Source organism: Monodelphis domestica, chromosome 6 (assembly GCF_027887165.1).
Source record: "Monodelphis domestica isolate mMonDom1 chromosome 6, mMonDom1.pri, whole genome shotgun sequence".
Taxonomy (NCBI): domain Eukaryota; kingdom Metazoa; phylum Chordata; class Mammalia; order Didelphimorphia; family Didelphidae; genus Monodelphis; species Monodelphis domestica.
In genome coordinates, this window is record NC_077232.1 from 20,593,129 (window position 1) to 20,615,353 (window position 22,225).

The 22,225-nt window shown below is 36.5% G+C and overlaps 1 protein-coding gene across 1 annotated transcript; it reads right to left on the minus strand.

Annotated features, from left to right (window-relative positions):
• Positions 1–20,633: 20,633 nt before the first annotated feature.
• Positions 20,634–21,770, minus strand: LOC130455205 (putative olfactory receptor 5AK3). Its single transcript, XM_056803752.1, has one exon. It carries the CDS (start codon positions 21,558–21,560, stop codon positions 20,634–20,636), a length of 927 nt encoding a protein of 308 aa, XP_056659730.1. The 5' UTR covers positions 21,561–21,770.
• Between the last annotated feature and the right edge of the window lie 455 nt (positions 21,771–22,225).

Genomic DNA, 22,225 nt, shown 5'->3' on the forward strand with positions numbered 1-22,225 from the left:
TAGACAATTCTCTATGGCTATAAGTTGGAAAGCTAGTGCTACTGTATCAATAGAAGCATTTTCTTCTCATAATCCTAAATAATAATAAAATCCGAGGTCCTCTCTCTTTCCTTAAATAAAGACACATAAAGCATAGTCTGGCCAAAAAGACAAAAATGGAAGACTTTCTTCCCTAAGGGGGATGGTACTCTTTTAGTGAGGTATAACATGACCACAGACAGGTAAGGACAAGATGGTGGCTAAGGGTTCAAAGGGAAGATCCTATGATCATAGGAAGATCACTCTGGAGCTAGAAAGGAAGGGCTTCACATGCCAACTCATGCAAAGCCATCATCTTATCGATAAGCCTGAGAAAAGGGAAATATCTTACCCCAAATCACAAAGCAGCAAGCATCAGATTGGGCAAAAGGTAAGTAAAAGTGATCAAGAAAAAAATGTGACAATGTTATAGACAGAGTACATGACAATTATTTTATTTTTTCTTTTGGCATGAGGATTATACTTTGATTTAATCTGTATAGAGAATATTTCACCTCTCCCCCATGCAGATTGACCACTTTCCTACAATTTGTATTCTTTTTTTAAAAACTCTCACCTTCTGTCTTGGAATAAATACTGTGTATTGGTTCCAAGGCAGAAGAGTGGCAAGGGCTAGGCAATGGGGGTTAAGTGACTTGCCCAGGGGCACACAGCTAGAAAGTGTCTGAAGTCAGATTGGAACCCAGAACCTCCCATCTCTAGGCCTGGCTCTCAATCCACTGAGCTATCCAGCTGCCCCCCTACAATTTGTATTCTTAGAGAATTGCCTGAGTATCCTGAAAGGCAGCAGAGTATAGTGAGAAGAGAGATAGTCGTGCATAAACCTGGGAGACCCTGATTCATGTCTTGCCTTTGGGATATACTGGCTGAGTGACCCTCAGTTTGGTATATAATAAATGCTAATAAATGGATTAGACTCATCGTAAGCACCAAAATATTTGCAGAAACGCTGTTGATTACTGGGAAATGGTAATGATAATGATAATGATAAATGGTAATGATAAAGGTTGGTCAATCAAAGAAGTAGGTGTAATTGGGGAACCACAGAATGCTTAATATGGAATAAAACTCGAAGAGAATATGGAATTTTCAACATGTCTGGAACTGGAAACAGCATCTAGTACAAATGTATCATCTTACTGAAGATCCAAAGATTCTGGCTTGCCAGAGGTACCTTGCCTCCAGTCGCCTGATGAGTTGGAGGTAGAGATGACAGTAGAAGCTAGTTACTGCAGTCTTTTATTTGATTCTCTTTTCCCTAGACCAAGATAAACACAAAAGGGAAAGGATAAAGGCATTTTGCACTGAATAGAAGCTTCTATTAACAGTGTTTTTCAAGTATCTTCTTCTGAGATGCCTCTGCTTCATGCAAATGCTTCACTCTTTTCCTTTCAGAATTGATTTGGTACTTCCTCTGATGAGCAGTAAGTTGTTCAGCATTTTCAAAAGGGTTAGTGACTCTCACCCCATGATCAGGGTCCCTACTCTGATTCATACCTGGTTCAGCCACTGAACCAGGGCCTTGGCTCCTGGAATAGACTATACTTAAAACAAAGAGGATTGAATACTTCCTTGTTTTTAGGAGGCTCTCAGTTGGGATTTTCCTGCTTCCACCAGATCCAAATTGATTGGAACCCTAACACAGCATCCTTGTGGGTCCACTGAATGGCACTAAATATAAACCAGGTCTGTAGAATAGGAATCTATTCTTTGGGGTATCTCTAGGTATGGGAAGAGCTCAGAAGAAAAATCCTCACTGGTTGCTCTCTGTTCCCAGAGGAGTGTTTCTATTGCTTCTTTTGCTCTTCGCAGGGATTTAGTTTGAATAATTGGAGCAGAGAAATTAGCAGAGCAAATGTCAACCAATAAGTCAAGAAGACATGAGTTTACAATCTACAACTGCCATATATTTTCTGTGTGATTCTGTGTAACTAACTTAATCTATCAGTGCTCTTGACAATGCCCTAGGACTCTTGAGTTCAAGAAAAAGCAACCTTATAATAATGAATAAAAATTCTATAATGATTTAAGAATAATTGTTGCTCATAACTCCAAGGCTATGCAGGAGGTGCACAATGGTCACCTCCATTTTACAAATGAGGAAACTGAAGAACAAAGAAGTTTTGATTTCCCTTTGGCCACTTGGAAACCATCAGTAGTATGATTTGAACCTTGGGTTCCTGATTCCAAGGCCATTTTTCTTTGCATGGCACCACACTGTCTTTTATTTAACCAAACAGCACTGACAACAATATAATTGATCAAAGGTAATGGAAATATCTATTGGTGCCTCAAGGGAATAAAATGAATCAAAGGTACTCTTGATTTCAGGCAATAATAAATGGGTTAAAATTCTTCATCTGCTATTTATTACTTGTGTGACTTTGGGCAAGTCATTTCCCCTTGAGACTCAGTTTCTTATTAGTGAGATAAAAGGGCTATTATAACAGTCTTATTTCAAGGAACAGATACAAAAATGTCACTTATCAATTTATTTAACTGCGAATGTAGTTATAGTTATAGAAGGAAAGAATATTCACATGACAGATCTCATCGCCATTTTGGGTCCTCAGTTTGGCTTAGTTTTTGTAAATAGAATTGTGTGTCTCACTACAACCTACACAACCAACTCTATCCAGGTTAAAGATTACATTCTAGGCATGGGAAACAAAATTTGTGGAGGTTTGGAGAAAAGAGATAGAATACTAAATTCAGGAAATGGCAGGAATTCCAGTGTGACTTGAAGGTGTATATTGAAGAACCATTCAATAATCCTGATAAATGAATCTAAATTTGGATTGGATAGGCCTTTAAATGCTAAAGAATTTGCATTTTATTTTATGGGTAGTAGGGAGCTTTTGAAGATTCTTGAGTAGCACAATAACATAGATACAGAGCTTTTGGAAGATTTTGGGGGACTAAATTGAGGACAGATAGACTAGGAGAGTAGGTGGAATTCACAGGTAATTTAAGAAGTTTCTCTAGTCATTTAGGACCTGAAGCAAAGTGGTGATCATGTGAATAGAGAAAAAATAATGGATCCAAGATATAGAGTAGAAGATGAATTTGAAGTATTTAGATCAATTACCTAACCCCAATATGAAGAGTATTCCATGAGTTGGAGAAAAGAGCTTACCTTTGCAAATGGTAGGAATCATGAGCAATTATCCCTATGAATTATGTATCATTAATTTTTAATATTGTCATCCTGAAAAGTTTCCTCTTGTCCAGAGCAGGTAATTAAGAATGTAGTTGAATGGGTGGCACCTTGAAGATTTTCTTGGACTGATTAAGAAGAATGAGAGTGTTGGGAAATTGGTATAAAAGAATGTGAAAAGTAAATTATAATCATTATCACTGTCATCATCATAATCATGATAATTCAGGGAGATTCCAAAAGAGATCTCAAAGTAGAGAGGACAGTGAATCCAGAGGAAGGCAAGATTATTTTATTTTTTCTTTTCTTTTCTTTTTCCACAAAAGTTCTTTGGCAATCAGGTCAAATGCTGTTGATATGGGAAAAGAGGTTATTTAGCCAGGGCACTTGTGCTATGGCTATCTCTCATTTATATTTTCCTTTAAGGTTTAAAAATGCTTTACAAATATCTCATCCTATTTCACCACAGCCCTTGGAAGTAGGTGGTCTTATTATCCCTATTTTATACATAAGGAAACTGAAGCAGAAGTTAAGTGACTTGCCCTTTGTCATATAGTTAAGAAGTATGAGGTCAGATTTGAACTCAGATCTTCCTGTCTCTAATTCCAGGCTCTTTCCTCTGCTCCACCAAGAATCCTTGATGGTATCTAGGGTGAGGTGAGAGACATTCTGCAATTGAGAAAAATGTGAATAGAGTAAACAATTTGACTGAAAGTTTTTTTGAGAGATTAGTAGATTAGTAGTAGTCTCTCGGTAATCGAGGATGATGATTGTCTTTGTGCGTTTTCATCTATGATAGATGAGTGTGCACAAAGACACTTGTGCGTGAAGGAGATTTAAGTGGAAAAGTCGATGCACAGAGACAGTCCCACTCTCTCGGCGTTGGAAGCCTGGGTCCAGTGGCATGAAAAATCGTTACACCTGGAGACTTTCTCAGCTGCATTGGATGGCTGTGTTGTCTTTTGTGCTCCAACATGACCTAAGCACTCCACAGTGCTTTGCTGCGTCGCCATCTCAGCCATTGAACCTTCTTATTGGTTTCTTCCATCTTTTCGGCCAAAGCAGTCTTCACATGCTGGGTGAGCAAAGCACTGGTTCATCAGGGGTCTACAACCTGATGGCTACCCTCACAAGGTTTAGCCAGCCTGTTGAAGCCGTTGCCCAGGGTGTGGCTGCTGCTGCATGCTAGCAGCTACTGGGAGCCACAAGTGAGAGCTGGGTGTCAGGTGGGGGTCAGAGGCTGGAGAGCTGCCCTAGGAGGGCATGACAAGCCCTCCATACCAGAGATACTACCCCTCCCTGAGCACCCCACACACCCCGATTAGTAGATTATATAATGCTAAATATGATTGATTCTAAGGTATGGAGCATGTTCTAATACTAAGTTGTAATATATAACATTTTTTTAAGTAGAAGAGCTTATTCTCCTTTCATTCTGTTATTGCCATTTTCTCAAGCAATTACCTGGTTTAGCGAGAGATAAAAAGTAGTAAAGAGTCTGGGAAATACAAGTTCTCTTGTGCTGAGGTTCCTAAATTTGAGGTTTTACATATTAACAAGATCAGAAGCAAAAGGTTTGAGTTGGCTCTCGATACATGACCTAATTATTGGCAAAGCAAATTTTTTCTGACTATACAATTCTATCAAGATCTATTTTTCAAGGAATTTTATTTTGTACTATTTATTTTTTGTAGAGATTTTATTTTAGCAATTACATGTAAAACAATTTTCTACACAATTTTTCTGAAGTTATATGATCCAAATTTTCTCCCTCTCTCCCTTCCCTCCTCTTTCCCAGAGATGGTAAGCAATTTGATCTGAGTTATATATGAGTTAACATGAAAGACATTTCCAAAATATTAATTTTTTTTGTAAGATAATAATATAAAACCAAAATCCCCAAATAAAAACACAAATAAATTATAGTGAAAACTAGTAGACTTTCATGTGAATTCTGACTCCAACAGTTCTTTCTCTGGAGGTGGATAGCATTCTTTGTCATACTTCCTTCAGAATTATCCTGGATCATTGCATTGCTGAGAGTAGCTAAGTTTTCCCCATTGATCACCATAGAATAATGCTGTTACTGTATACAGTGTTCTCCTGGCTCTGTTTATTTCACTCTGTATCAGTTCATGTAGGTCTTTCCAATCTTCCTGAAATTATCCTGTTTATCATTTCTTACAGTTTAAGAAATTTTAGAGAAAGATATTATCAAGGACCTGGATTGAGGAAAGCAGATCTACTAGACAAAAACAAAACAAAACAAAACAAAAATCTTCTGAGAGCCAACATAATTCCAGAAGACCTAAGAGAGAGAAGATGATAGCAATAGAAGATGTCCCCAGAAATCAGACAACTGAATTATGAGACTCTGACTCTTTGGATATAATGGACTTAACAGTAGGCATTGGGTTACCCATTCCTTTAATTTCTTCTCTAAGTGTTGTTATTTTATTTGTTTCTAAGACTGGTATGTCAGAAAGAGAGCACCTTGCCAATGCATCAGTTAATTACCTTTTAATATCATGTTAAGAAATATCTAAATATTTGGCAGAGAAGGCACTTTATTCCTACCAAATTACTCCTAAAAAGAAATGTTAAAACTTCTCAAAATAAATTCTGGAGCAACATTATTCACAAAAAGGCAAGTGGAAGTAATTTTTTAGCCCCCAAACAACTTAGAATGCCATCATGAAGGATCTAGTGCACTGGGGTAGAGTTTGGAGCACAATGAGCCAGAGCAGGCCCCACTATGGCCACAGACATTTTACACAGCCAAAGTAGCAGCCAAGGCTTCCAGAACTCTCAGTCAGAGATGGTAAAGGACACCTGCTCAGAAGGAGACTACAGGGGGTCCTTTGCTGGATGCAAAACTCTTGTTGAGTTGCCCATACACAGAATCAAGTCACAGCCCTGTTTACAATTGCAGGGTGAGGGGGAGCACCAATGTAGATCAGCACTTGCTGTCTCAAAGGAGTAGGGGACCCTGGATACATGTCCAAGGAGTAAAAGAGTTCTTCGGTTTATGCACAGGCTAAAGAACAGGCCTGGAGAGTATTCAATACCTCTCCTTAAGTCATACTACCTTGGAAGAATTTAAAGAAGATAGATCTATAGGGCCAGCTCTGAAGGCAGTTTCACAAAGAACCTGAAGCTTGAAACAGTGCTCCCTTCAGTATCATTTTGGAGCCCAAATTTGACAATTTCTTTTAAACTAAAGGAAAATAAAAAGTCAAGAAAAGAACAAAAAAGAAATTCAATGTAAAAGTTATTTTGGTCACAGAGTAAACTAAAACTCAGGAGAAGATAACAAAGTCAGTAGTGCTGCATGCAAAGCTTCCAAGAAAAAATATTAATTGTTCTTAATTCCAGTAAGGTTTAATGGAAGAGCTGAAAAAGAATTTCAAAAATCAAATAAGAGAGGTAGAAGAAAGTTGGGTAAAGAAATGAGAATAATACAAGAAAACCATGGGGGAAAGAGTCAACAGCTTGGTAAAAGAGGCACAAAAATACTGAAGGAATTAATATCTTAAAAAAGAAGAGGACAATTGGTAAAAGAGGCACAAAAATCCAATGAAGAGAAGAATCTCTAAAAAGTAGAATTGGCCAAAGGGGAAAAGGAGATAAAAACTCCCTCATGAAAATCATGTCTTAAAAATTAGACAAAGGGAAGCTAAAGACTCCAGGAGACATCAAGAAAAAATCAAACAAAGTCAAAGGAATGAAAAAATAGGAGAAAATGTGAAATATCTCATGGAAAAACTGACTGGTCGGGGAAATAAATCCATGAGAGATAGTTTAGCAATTATTGGAGTACCTGAAAGTCATGATCCAAAAAAGAGCTTAGACATCATCTTTCATGAAATTATTCAGGAATACTGCCTCCATATTCTAGAACCAGAGAAGAAGAGTATGTGAACCTTACTTTTTTGAGAATTGGCTCAGTGAGGGAAGAACATGCACAATCAATTGGGTATAGAATTCTATCTTACTCTACCAGAAAATTGGAGGGAAAGGTGATAAAAGAAGAGGGGTAGAGTTGATAGAAAAGAGGGAAAGTTGGGGGAGGTAGAGGTCAGAAACTAAATAGGGGTAATAGGATGGAGAGTAACAAAAAAGTAAATATAGTGGTGCAAAATTTTTTTTATAAGTTTCTCTAATAAAGGCCTCATTTCTCAACTACATAGAGAAATAAGTTGAATATATAAGAATACAAGTCATTCCCCAATTGATAAATGGTCAAAGGATATGAATAGGCAGTTCTCAGAGTAAATAATTAAAGCTTTCTATAGTCATGCAAAAATGCTCTACATTTACTATTAATTAGAGAAATGCAAATTAAAACAATCCTGTGGTACCATTCCATACCTATCAGACTGACTATTGTGACAGAAAAGGAAAATGACCAAACTTGGAGGGGATATTGGAAAGCTGGGACACAGAAGCATTGTTGGGGAAATTGTGAATTAATTCAATCATTTGAGGAAGCAATTTGGACATAGCCCAAAGGGTTATAAAATAGTACATATCCTTTGACCTAGCAATACTATTAATAGGTTTGTATCCTAAAGAGATTTTTTTAAAGGGAAAGGACCTAGATATCCAAAAATATTAAAGCCTGCTCTTTTGAGAGGGGCAATGATTTGGAAACCTAGGGGTTATCCACTGATTGAGGAATGACTGAGTAAGTTATAGTATATGTAATTAAATACTATTGTACTGTAGGTAATGACAAGCAGGAGGAGCTCAGAAAACTTGGAAAGATTTACATAAACAGAAGCAGAGTGAAATAAGCAAAACCAGGAGACTATTGTACAGTAACAGAAAAACTTACAGAACAACTGTGCTATTGTGCTTTTATAGAATAATCATATTTAGAACTGATTTCTTTATTCTTAGTTTTATTAATATGCATTTGCTTAGCTAAAATATTTTAAAATCAGTTTAAAAACTATATGATTTTAATGACAAAAATATCATTTCTCTTTAACTAATTAGGTGATAATGTTATTAAAGTCCACTTAAAAGCAATAAGTAACCAAGACAAAGTAGTTTATAACTTATATTTTGATATAATAAATTCAAATATTAGAGATATGATACGTATAATTTTTAAATATACATAATAGAACTGGTTGGTTCATCCTCATTCATTTCTTAAGTGGAATAAAGTAATGTATTTCTTTATTCAATGTACTTTTTAAATGAAATTCATTCCAGTGTTATTTTTTCACCTCTTTTGTTTTTATTTCCCTTGTATGATCTTAGCCTATGTAAGGTTAGATTTAGTTCAACCAATCTACTAAATATTCTTGTCAACTTCAGAATTTGGACTTCATTAATGATAAGAATAAGAACAAATGTTAAGTCATTGTTGTATTGACATAAGTTAAAAATAAAGTGGCTATTTTCTCAGAACTGATTTCCTTTTTTAAAAAATGTTTAATAATTCAAGGCTATCTACTCATGTTCTAGTTAATGTCTCAAGATAACTTTTAAGGAAAAACATATGGAAAATAATGAAAACACCATCTTATTGATATGGAACTATGAGTTTAAGAAGTCATCAAAAGGATAATATTATCCTTTTACTCTATATTTAAAAGTAATTTTAGGGGCAGCTGGGTGGCTCAGTGGATTGAGAACCAGGCCTAGAGATGGGAGGTCCTAGGTTCAAATTTGGCCTCAGATGCTTCCTAGCTGTGTGACCCTGGGCAAGTCACTTGACCCCCATTGCCTAGCCCTTACCACTCTTCTGCCTTATAACTAATACACAGTATTGATTCCAAGATGGAAGGTAAGGGTTTTTTTTTAAGTAATTTAATTATAGCTAAGAAAAAACTAAAAATATAAAAATGCTATTAATAATAGTAAAAATAACCATAAAAATAATAAAAATTTATATGCTTAATGATCCTAAATAAATATACTAAAAGGCAAAAAAGGAAATAAGGCATACCTTTTTCTAGCAATTAATTTGACAAAATCAAATTCTAATTAAATAAATTGCAAAGAAACATTAAAAACATATATCATATTCCTTGCTTTGGTGTTTTGTTTATGTCATGTTAATACTCTTACAGAAGAATCACTTATGTTCCTTTTGTTAAGGTAAAATTAGTGTTCTTGATTGAATATATTATTTTATTGCTCTCCAGGTATTTAAATTCAATCCCAATAAAATATTCAAACCAGTTTGGGATTTTTATGGTGGTTTAATCACAATAGATGGAAGAAATTAATAATAATAAGAGAGAGAAGGGAATTGGACTGCTCCAGCCTGGTCTGAGCCAAGCAGGAGTTCAGAGGCCTTGGCCAAGGGGCTTCTCCAGAAAGCCAAGGGAAAGGGGAGTCAATCTTATAACTAATAATGTGACCGTCTTAAAGGAAGCAGTCTGAGGAGCTCCTCCAGCCTCAAGTTCTAGGGCCAAGTCTGCCAAAGCTCCCAAAGCCACACAGAGAGAGACGAGAGAGGAAGTGATGTGAAATATATAGGTAGTTCTTTACATCACTTCCTGCATCTCACATGTACCAATGGTAGCTTAAGCTTGACTTAGGACAGTTCAGGGGGTCTGTCAGTTGTTTCTGATTTGTCACTTGCTAGCACATGCTGGTCATAGGCCTTCCTCCCCAACACAATCCTTAAGTGGGGGTGTATACATTCCTGGTTGCTAGAATTCTAAAGACTAAGCAGGGTGGAGTAAAACTAAAATTCACACTTTCAAATGCTTGTCATTACAGTGAGATAACATATCTTTTCATAAATTAAGCTTTGCTCCACATATTCCATGTGTGTATAGATGTGTTGCTCCAATTATTCATTATTTGGAAATATCTGAAAGCATACCTAACATATGATCTACTCAGAAGATAAGTGAGAACCCATATGCTATACATGTTCATGTCTTTGGAAGATTCCTAGATCACAAATAGAACAGACTTAGCTGACCATGTATTTGTGTATATCACTGTGTAATTGCAAATGATGGCCCCTTTGAAACTGCTTTCCCCATATCTGACCGATGAATTGTTTTTCCTCAATTTGGACTTCATAGTATTCCCTTAAGTTACAATGCTGATAAAATGTCTTTGCACAGAGATTGCAGAAGTGTTTTCTCTGATCCCTTTCTTCTTTTCTATAACAATATTCTTAAATATGCATTGCTCTAGGCAACCAGACAATATGCTCAACCACTAGGCTTTCATTTTCAAAATGCTGATCACAATTAGGACATGGAAAAGGACACCCAGAATGTTTACACAATTATCTTTGGGGGTGACTAGTTATTTGGAAATGAGAAATGGTACAGTCCTTGAATCTCACATTGAAAAGTATTGAACAAAATTACTCCTAATGAAGAAGAACCTGATTTCTTCTTTCCTATCCTGATCTGAGTCTTCCTTTAACAAACACATACCAGACTCTTCAAAGAAATAATCATTTACTGCACTGATTTCTAATTTCACTTACCTTTTTCTCATCTGCCTTCCCACTTTGGGCCACAATTAGAAATGGAGAAGAGAGCCTCTTGTTATTTTAAAATGTTACCTTCTACTCCAAGCTTTCCATTCTAGCTAGGTAGTTCATTTCACATTTTAACTTAGTCTTAACTTTCTTTGTAAAAATGTACATGGTAATACTTGAAGAAGTTTCTTTCCAAGGTTGTTATGAGGAAAAGAAAGCTTCTTGCAAACCTTAAAGGTCTAGAGAAATGTGAATTTTTCTTATTTGCCTAAAATATTCTCCTTGGACAATTCTTCCTCAGTGAAGTGTTTTTATGAAATTCTTTCCTGTCTCTTGCACTCTCTTTCAAAAAAGATGGCCGAGATTGGGTCTGGTGAAAAGATTAGTATTGATGTGTAAAAAAAGAATCCCATATATCCTTATCCTCTCAAACACAAACCAGTCTTTTCTTTCCTCTGTTTCTAGTTTTAAATGTTATCCCTGCAGAACAAGGTCTGATGCTTCTGTGTCTCTGGTCTGGAAAGCAAGATGGCTTGATCAAGTGTTCCAACATGTATCAAAGATGGAAAAAATAATGAAAATCTGTTCCCTTTTCCCTAATTTGTGTTCAAGATCCAAATGCATGAGTTCCATCTCAGGTGTGTAGTAAGCATTCACTCTGAGGTTACCAGATATTTTCAGCAACCTACAAAAAACCAAAACAAAAAATGAGAAGGTTGTTTAGCTCAAGGATTCAAATTGGATAGGGTGTTACATTTGGGCATGAATCATGGCCTACCCTTTTGCTTGCTTTCTCCCATGTCTAAGGGTAAATTGTATTTGAACAATAAAATGACGAGCCAAGATCTTCATAGTCGTCCAAATCCCTTTTTACATCAATTAAGATAAAAGGAGAAAAATTCAGAAACTTAACACTGAGTGCTTCCACTAACTGCTCCTCTCACCCTGATTTACCCACTTTACCTTTATACTTCTCAACTGATCATAGACTTTTGTTCTTGTTATCTAGTCATGTCAGTTGTGTCTGAGTCTTCATGACCTCATTTAGTGTTTTCTTGGCAAAGATACTGGAATAGTTTGCTATGTTCTTTTCCAGCTCATTTTACATATGAGGAACTGAGGACAAACCAGGGTTAAATGACTTCCCCAGAGTCATGCAATGAGTTAGTATCTGAGACTAGATCTGAAGTCATAAAGAAGGATGAGTGTTTGTCTCCAGCCTTGGTATACTATCCATTGCACAACCTATCTGCCCTATAGCTATCTGGTAGAATTATTCATTAATTATGTACCAGCCCTTCTCCTAGAATCTACTTGTTCTCAATTCCCCATAAATCTTCAGTCCTTGATGGAAATCCAAGTTTATTCAGCTAGCTCCTTTTATCTGTCATTGCATAAGATGAGTGCCTCTAAGAAATCCCCTATACCTTTTTTTTTTTGTATTGTGAAGATTGGATTTAGCTCTCCCCTTATTGTAACAATGGAGGTACTTAGCTCTTCCTTGATTATGAAGATTAAAGATTAAATTGTAATCCCCTGTCTATTTTTAGATTTTAATCCCCAAAGTGTAAACACAGTATTTAAAGTAGATCTACCCATTTTAACTACAAAAAGGTATGATCCAACTACAAAAAGGTGTGAACTAACACAAAAGGTGTGAACACCCATTTCATACATTAAGTGGGGGGTCTGTGACCCACATGTGAAAGAGTGAGCAGTCCTGGAGAAAGTTGTAGGCTGTGATTAGTAGACATAAAATTTAGGGGAGGTGACACCAGAGAAAAAGGTCTTTAAATAGTGGAAACAGACACAAAGGATCATCATTGATTAGTCACTTGGGCTTGGAGTGAAGATGATCAGTTACTCAAAGTTGGACTGGAAGACAGACTCTTGCATGGAGTAAAGAGAGATTCTCAGACATGGAGTGAAAGAGACAGCTACTCGGGCTTGGAGTGAAGAGAGACGCTTGAGGAGAGACTGGAAGCTCAGATAAAAGATTCAGCTTGAATTAGATATCAGACATTCATCTATATACAGATGATAAGTCCAACAATTGCTGAGGTCTTCAAGTGGGACAGTTTAGAGAGAGAAGGGGACCCAGGGCAGAATCTCAGAGTATCCCTATAGTTAGGGAGCAATGTACCTATGATGATTCATTAAGTAAGATTGAGAAGAAAAAAATAGAATTAGACACGGTACATCAGATTTCTCTGACAAGTGTTGAGTACAATAGGATGATACTTGCATTATTCCTGGGTGCTATTTATTTCTCATTGAAGAATGAGATCTCAATAGCTGTCTGCTTGCCATATTACACTGTCTATCCCTACTCTGATTTCCCATTTATTCCTACATTCTTAGCATTTAAATATATGCTGTGTCTGGGTTCTCTTTTTTCCCTGTATGCTATTTCTTTTGGTGATTTCACCATCACCTCCAGTGGTTTCAATTTTCATCTCTTTCTATTTGATTCTCAGATTTATTTATCCAGGTCCAATCTTTCTTTCTTCCTTCCTTCCTCCCACTCTTTCTTTCTCTCTTTCTCTCTCTCTCTTTCTTTCTCTTTCCTTCTTTCCTTTATTTCTATTTTTAAATATTTTTTTTCATGTTTATATGATTCATTTTCTTTTCTTCCCCTCTTCCTTCCCCTCTCCCAGAGCCAACAAATAATTAAAGTGGTTTGTACAAATGTTATTACTGGATACCTATATCCATATTATTCATTTTTGCCACAAAGTGATCTTTAAAAGTATAAACCCCAAATCACAAACCCATAAATACATGTGATAAGTGATGTCATATGTTTTTCTTTTGCATTTCTACCCCATAGTTGTTTCTCTCAATGTGGTTAGCATTCTTTCCCATAAGTCCTTCAGGAGTGCCCTGGCTTGTTGGATTGCTACTAGTAACTGTAAACCTTTCCATTGTTTAGCAAAAGGTTTCTGTCCTAAAGTAGTCTTAGGTAGGGAGGAGAAGGACCCTTCCTACCTAATGTTGGAAATGGGGAAATTTCCAACATTCATAAGTCTAAGAAATTTTAAGGTTTACATAACAAAATCCATTACATTCAGCCCTAATCTTCAACCTGATCTTCAGTCTTGTATTTCCAAATACTTATTTCATATCTCAAAATGAAAGTCCCATAGCTCTTACAAATTCAACATGTTCTAAATTAAATTCATTATCTTTCTTTCAAACCCTTTATCTCTTTCTTTCTTTCCCCTAATTTTCCTAGTTGAGGGCACCACTATTATCCAAGTTACTTAAGTTCTCAATCAAGATGCCATACTCTCCTACTCATGATTTTTTACCCTTGAATATGAAATCATTTCACGTACCCTGTTGTTTTTACCTTTATGACATCACTCATGTATATTTCCTGGCATTGCCAACCCTGGCGCAGGCCCCCATCATTTGTTGCAATAGTCTGTTGGTTGGACTCCCTAACCCAAGTCTTTCTTCACTCCAATATGTCCTCCATTCGGGTGTTATTGATCTTCCTAAAGTGTAGGTCAAGCATTGTCACATAGCCTCTGCTCAATAAACTCTCTTTGTTCTCTTTTATCTCTAGGATCAAATGTCAAATCCTCTCTTTTGTTTTTAAAGCCTTTCATAACCTGGTCCTTTCTACCTACTGTTCTTCTAATACTTACTACCCTCTTCATACTATGAGACTCAATGATACAGGCTTCCTTGCTGCTCCTTAAACTAGACACTCCATCTTTCAACTCCATGGATTTTCACTATGGCTCATGCCTGGAATCCTTTCTCTCCTCTTCTATGCCTCTTGGCTTTCTTTGAATTCCAGCTAAAATCCTACATTTTATAAGAATTTTCTCCCAAATTCCCTCAAAACCAGGGCTTTTCCTCTGAGATTACTTCCCGTTATCTCATATATATCTTCTTTGTCCATAGTTGCCTGTATGATGTCTACGCTATTAGAAGCAAGCTGCTTGAGAGTGTAGATGGGTTTTTTGCCTTTCTTCATAAATCAAGCACTTTACAAAATTCTTGGTAATCAATACATGCCTGTTCACTTGATTTGACTTAACTTTTTAGTTATTTCCTGATGTATTTGAGTGCCTTATTGTTGTCTCCACTGTGTGACTATGAGCTCTTTAGAGTAAGCAATGTTACATTTTTTATATATGTATATAGATTTTCCAAAGTAGCTAGTCCTTTTCTGTTCCCTCTGAGGCAATTGAATGCTAAAGAGTTCCTATACAGATCAACTATTCAGGGAGAGGAGAGCCTGTGAACTTTGAGATGATCTCTTACTTGACAACATCCCCAAATGTCTTCAACACTGTCTTGTTCACATAGTCAATTCCATATTTAGCATACCAAGACCTTGCTAATAGTGCAATTTTATAATAGTTATGGTGGGCCATGGTTTCTCAGCTGGAGAAACAAAGAATAGAAAAAGAATATTAAATGTAGACATCAGAAGAAGCATACAACATTTTTGTTGACTCTTATTGGTCTGCAATCAGAAACTATGGGTTCACAACATGGAATGAAGACTACGGAGATGAGACCACATTTCTCTGATGGAGGGAAAACTCTCATCAGAAAGATCTCCAAAAAAAGCGACAAGCGAGAATACAACTGTGAACATACATGTACGTCTGTTCAGGGAAGTTCTAAGAACCTGGACCACTTTCCAATCCATTCACTCAACTCCTCACCAAGAGAAGTATCTGGTGCATGTTTGGATAATGCCAATGAATTTGAATATTAGTCCATGCAAAATATAATAACTAAAGCAGTACTTGTGAGGAGGAAATCACATTATATTTTCATATCAAATATAAAATACAGTTTAATTCATCTGTACTTTTGGATCATCCATAAATTTTCTATCACTAGCCTCTGGATAGGTGCACTTAGTAAACTTTAGTGGATGGGACAACAGTCAGGAGATCTGCATTCTAATTCTAGCTCTTTTGCTAACTAGTGTGTGATCTTGGGCAAGTTATTCAGACTTTCTGTGCCTTACTATCTTCATCTATAATATATAGTCAATATTGGTTTATTTCCAAGGATTTTTTTAAATTTAAAGATATTTCAATTTATTTTATATTTAATAACAATATTCAATATTTATTTTCTGACATAAGATCCAAATTGTTTCCTTCCCTTCCCTTCTCTTTTTATTTCAGAGATGGTAAGCAATTTGATCTGTGTTATACATGTATTATCATATAAAACATATTTCTATATTAATCATTGTCCTCTTAGGGTTTTAATATAGCCTTTTATATTTACATAAAATATTTTACATTTGTGGCTACTACTGTGGCTACTTAATGACAAGGAGGATAATGGGAAGTATAGTGTTGTCCCAATGGGAAAGAAGGACTAAAGAATATGAAAGATGGAAGCCACGGGATGGAGAATTGAAGGAAATTTTGAGTTCCATAGGAAGGAGAGGAGTATTGGGGTAGGGATTGACTCCAGTGAAAGTAGCCATATGCTCGTAACTAAAGGGGTCTGCCATTCCAAACCAATACAATCCTGAAGAGCTGGAGTCTTGCTTAGCTTACTGATCTGATTAAAGAGTGATCTGCCAGAATAGAATATTGTAATTTCTCTAACTTTAACAATATTGAGAACTGATGAATTTCCATCTTTCCCCATAGCCACCCCACAACCTAAGTGCTGCTCTCTTTAAATTATATTTATTTTCTGCATTTTTAGAAAAAAAAGTTTTATCTCTAGATAAAGGTAAGCTGAATTAAAAAAAATATGTTCTGATTCAATGTCTTTTGTAAAAGAATAAAACACATAGTGGTGAAGGGGAAAAAGGAATCTCTTCAATTTTTCTCTCTGTCTCTGTTCCCCTCTGTCTCTCTGTCTCCATCTCTCTCTCTGTCTCTTTCTGTCTCTTCTCTCTCTCTGTCTTTCCTCCCTCTACAAAGAGAAGCTTCATATTTGTTATCTCATCATATGTTCCTTCATCCTGAACATCTTAAGTTGTTGTGTTTAATTATTATTTTGAAATGAGAGCCATGAGTGTCATAGACTTGCCTAAAGTTGGACAGAAAGATTTGGAACTCTAGTCTTCTGAATAAATACTCTGTATTTACTACTAATATTCCAGCTGTATCACTTGCATGAAAGTACCACAAATATGAAGGCTGTTCCATCTTACCCCCACCTACTATGGATGACTCAAAGAAACAGAGCAAAGGAAGTCATCAAGAGTGCTTAGGGAAATTGTATCTCTGATCTGGTCCAATTTTTTTTCAATGTCTCCTAGACCCTCACCTAGAAATCTGGTAACTCTATAATGTTTAACTAGATCTGGGATTGGGCAAGTTTCTGAAGATCAGTTGCCAAGAACAAATACCTAAGTGCCAAGTATTATAGTGTCTGGATTTTTATATGATAAAGAATATGATGCCCTTTCTTTGGGAATAACATTGCCTAGTAACAGATGCATGTATCTGTTCCTTCATTGGCCTCATACACAAAAAGAGAGCCCAAATGAGTCCTCTCTCTTGCTTATGAAGGGAACTGCATTTTCTTTCTAATTGGCCTGACAGCTAAACTCTGGTCTCCCCTGCCATTCCTGTTGGTGGATATCTTAAAAGAGAAAGTGGACCTAATGACTTCAACTTGCCTCTCATTACTTAATCACAGGAAAACTGGGTCTTTACTAAGACCTAGAAGATTCCAGCACATTCTTGCATATGGTTGGACCACTGTACTTTAAATCAGTTCAACATAACTGCTCAAGCAACTTTTAATTTTTCAGTTGGGTTAGGGTTCACCATGGCTGCGTTGCTCTGCCCTTAATCTTTTTTTTTAACAAAAGAAGCAAAATTTACAGGCTAATTGTGCCATCAGAAAACTTGGTCTAAACCCACATGGATGTCAGGTGGGTCATAAATAGATGCTGGCTATTGTCAGAATAAAACTATACTTTTCCTTAAAAGTAAAAAATGGAAGAGGAGATTCCACATTATCCTTAGAGAAACTCCCTTTTATCTTGACACAGATTCTTCTCTAATTTTCTTTATATGAACTGCAATGCTTGCCCTGCAATGCACTGTATGACTTCTATAACCTAAGACTCATCAGGAGCCATTGTGGATGTGCCTAAGGTTTAAATAACATATACTTTTAAATTCTAATTTTAGGAATGGGTCATTAGCATTTATTCCTCAAGTAGAAACCATAAATTCAGATTTCTTAAATTTTCATTTTCATGTTGGATTAAAGGAAGGAATAACTTTTTTTCTAGATCCAAAATGGAAGTAAAGGAGAAGAAATTCAGACAAAGTCTAAGGAAAATATCCTTGGTATGTTGCACATATATATATATATATATATATATATATATATATATAATTTAATATAAATATTTATTTAACATTTCATTTTAATAGTCAAGTTTTTTTTGTTCATTTTTCTCACCCTTTCTTGATTTTTGAACTGTATGTTAAAGTTAGACTCTTAGAATATGAGCTCCTTGTGAGCAAGGACTGCCTGTTACATTTCTCTCCATCCCTATGCTTAGCACGGTGCTTGGCACAAGGTAGGCACAAAGTTAGAGTTAATCAATTGACTAAATCTCTTCCACCTGATACCCATTTAAATACTAGAAAATAGCTAACCTGTCACATCCTCGATCTTCTCCTCTCAAGCCTCAACATTCCAAGTTCACTCAACTATTTCTCATGCCATGACCTTGATGCCATTCATCATCCTGACTAGCTTCCTCTAGATTCTTCAGATGATCTGTCCTGCCTAAAATGTTACACTAAGTACTAATAATATAATAGAATGGATGTTGTTCTGAACTTAGAATTGGGTTTGAAAAGTACCTCTGATGTTTTCTAGCTGGTAAAGTCTGGGCAAATCATTCACCTTTTCATAGGCTCAATTTCTCTTCTTTAAAATGGGGATAATAATAGTATGTACTACCCAGGGCTATTAATCAAATGAAATAACACACATAATACTCTTTGAAAACGTTAGAGCACTCCTTAATTGTCAGCTATGGAAATAGAATGGAAGATAACACTCCTTAAATTTTGGAAATAAATATGCATCTGCTTAAATATTGTATCCCATCCATTGAATACAAGCTCTTGAAGACAAAGACAATCTTTGGATTTATCTTTGGGTTCCTAAGAGATAGTATGGTTTCATTCAGTTTCTCACAAACATTGATTAGCTTCCTTCTGTGGTCAACATATTGTGCTATGCTGGATTGAATGGATGCTTTAAAAATCCTTGTTGGACTGAGTAAGAGAGAATTGGATTGGACGTTGTCTGAGTAGGGAAGTAGGCTTGTCTATAGCCTAGTTCTTAGCTTGTTGAGTGCAGAGTTCTTCAATCTTTTCTTAAGGTCCTGCTCTACTGTGGAATGAAGGTGACGCAGAGATTGGAAAGCTTTTCCACTATTGCTTAAGCTGTGAAAGAGGATACCACGATGAAATGTTGGCCTGATTATGAAATTTTTCTTGCTTGAGGACTATCTGGGATAAACCTGGAAAGGAGCAATCATAGGAATTTGACTATAGCGCTCGTGTTATGAAGGCCAAATCATAGGGCATGCTAGGCTTGTGATGTTTTGAGTGGCAGTGACATTATCAAGCCTCTCTGAAATCTAAAGAATTGTTAAGGGGGCAACTGGGTGGCTCAGTGGATTGAGAGCCAAGTCTAGAGATGGGAGGTCCTGGGTTCAAATTTGGCCTAATACACTTCCTAGCTGTGTGACCCTGGGCAAGTCACTTGATCCCCATTGCCTAGATCTGATCACTCTTCTGCTTTGGAACCAATACACAGTATTGATTCCAAGATGGAAGGTGAGGTTAAAAAAAAAGAGTGGCTGTTCAAAAGTCTGCAAACATCCATTTCACACTTATCATATTCAGATAATGCATTTGCCATTGTGCTAAGTTAAAAAGGGACCAGTGAGTTGGGCTTTAGCATGGGAATGTCACAGGTGGTCCAAACAAAAATATTAGGGCTAGTCAGACACGAAGTGTTGTTAAAATACCCAAGGAGAATAGGGATAAATTACAAGCTCCCAAGTGGGTAACATGAGCAAAACCATGGATGTTTTGAATAATAGTCTCTACCTAAGCCATATTTTTTTAAACCCTTACCTTCCACCTTAGAATAAATACTGTGTATTGTTTCCAAGGCAGAAGAGCTGTAAGGGCTAGGCAATGGGGGTTAAGGGACTTTCCCAGGGCCACTCAGCTGGGAAGTGTCAGAGGCCAGATTTGAATGTAAGACCTCCTGTCTCTAGGCCTGGCTTTCAATCCACTGAGTTATTCAGCTGCCCCCTCTAAGCCATCTTCTAATACCTCATATAGACCTATATGTTTCACATATAAATTGGTTCATAAAATCTTTGCCAGTGGGAAAAAGCTTAGGTCAATTTTACCAACAGAGAAAGGAAAGATCAGTGGTGCTAGAATCAAAAGGTCTGAGTTCAAATCTTGTCTCTGACCCTTACCTGTGTTACATTAGAGAAGTGACTTACATTTTCTAGGCCTCAGTTTTCTCATTTTTAACCAGAAAAGGGGAAAAACTAGATAATTTTTAACTCTTTTTTAATGAAAAAAATCTCTTTTAATTGTAAAATCACATGACTACAGTTTGCTGAGTCATATTTTCTTCATTTACAGAGGATGAATACTACCTATCTTATAGAGGTGGGGCTTTAGATTACTTATATGATTACTGTCATCATCTTCATCACAATGCTTAATATCATGTTAAAGAATGGAGCTATTCTTAAATCTCTGTTAGAGACTTTTGGAAAGAAGGATTATTCTAAGCATTCCTACGTGCTTTTCAAAATGTTGCTATTGGTTTCTCTTGTCTTTCTAGCTGAGATACTATCGACTTATGGAAACAACAAGATAGGACTTTTTTTTTTTTTTTGCTAGGAAAGGACACTCTTTCCTTTCTGTAAGGCAGAACTTTGAAGTTCAGAGCTTGCAGTTAAGTGCCTTTGCCCATCATTTTCAGGGCCTCTTTGACCTCCTTGTTCCTCAGGCTATAGATCATAGGGTTTAGCATGGGGATGATGATGCCATAAAACAGAGAGGCTATTTTATCATTCTCCTCAGACTCACTGGAAGAAGGCTGTAAATACATGTAAGCAAGAGTCCCATAGAAAATCGTGACAGCTGTCAGATGGGAGGCACAAGTGGAGAAGGCCTTGCGTTTCCCAGTAGCAGAACGCATCCTCAATATGGCGGACAGTATGTAAACATAAGAGAAGAACACAACCAGCAATGTGATTATTAGGTTGAAGCCCACACAGCCAATTAATAACAAGACATTGATATTAATTCTGGAACATGAAAGGGCCAGGAGTGGGGGCACATCACAGAAAAAGTGATTGATGATGTTGGAATTACAGAAAAAGAGAGAAAAAGTAAAAACTGCATGGATGGAAGCATTCAGAGTTCCCATAACATAAGACCCAACAACCAGCTGGATGCAGGCCCTCTGACACATGACCATTGGGTAGTGCAGGGGGTTACAAATGGCCACATAGCGGTCTAGGGCCATGGCAGCGAGAAGGTAACAATCTGCAGTAGCAAATGTAGCATAAACAAGCCATTGGACAAGACAACCTGAGAATGAGATAGACTTGTGGGACACCAGGAAGTTTTGTAACATCTTTGGAGTGATGGCAGAGGTGTAACAGAGGTCAACAAAAGCCAAGTGTTGGAGGAAAAAGTACATGGGGGTGTGAAGGTGGGAGTCAAACTTGATGAGCAGAATCATACCCACATTGCCCACTAGAGATGTGATGTAGACAAAGAAAAAAACAAGGAATAGGACATACTGCAGGTCTTGTCTGATAGTAAATCCCAGCAGGATGAATTCAGTTATCATGGTGCTGTTTGCTTGAGTCATGACTTCAGCAGATATTGTCTATGGAAGAGAGATACAGAGAAAAGCACCCAAAGAGGTGAATTCATCATGACCCAGCACTGAGAATGAATGAATGAATGAATGAATGAATGAATGCTGAATTTCTGTCATAATTTTCTGGTTTACCTTCTAAACTTTATTTCATATGGTTAGTGTACATAAAGTGGTTTCTATGGTTTGGATAAATGGCAAGGGTATTTAAGCCATGCTCCGTTGATCTGAACTGATCAACAAGTTCCTATACATAGGATTAATTGTTCAATATTGAATCACAACCTTTTTTCCCCTTATTTTAATTATTTTTTGTTATTTACCTTTTTATTAAAGTGATCAATGAAATATAAATAAGTATATCAGAAAATGGGACTAAACAATTAAAGAAGGATTTAAGGAAATAAACACATTTGAATGTATATTCTAAGATGTCTTTCCTTTTACTATTTAACTCATTTAATTTACTACTTAATGTAAACCCATTTCTAACTTGGGGATGAGTAGAACAACTTAAAAAGAAGACCCTTACTTGGAGGCAGAGTCATTTTGGGGACTGATTCCAGACTCTGCTATTGTTTAAGATTTCATGACAACTTTATATATCAAATGCCTTTTTAAGTGATTTCTTTCCAATCTTGGATCATATTCTAGTC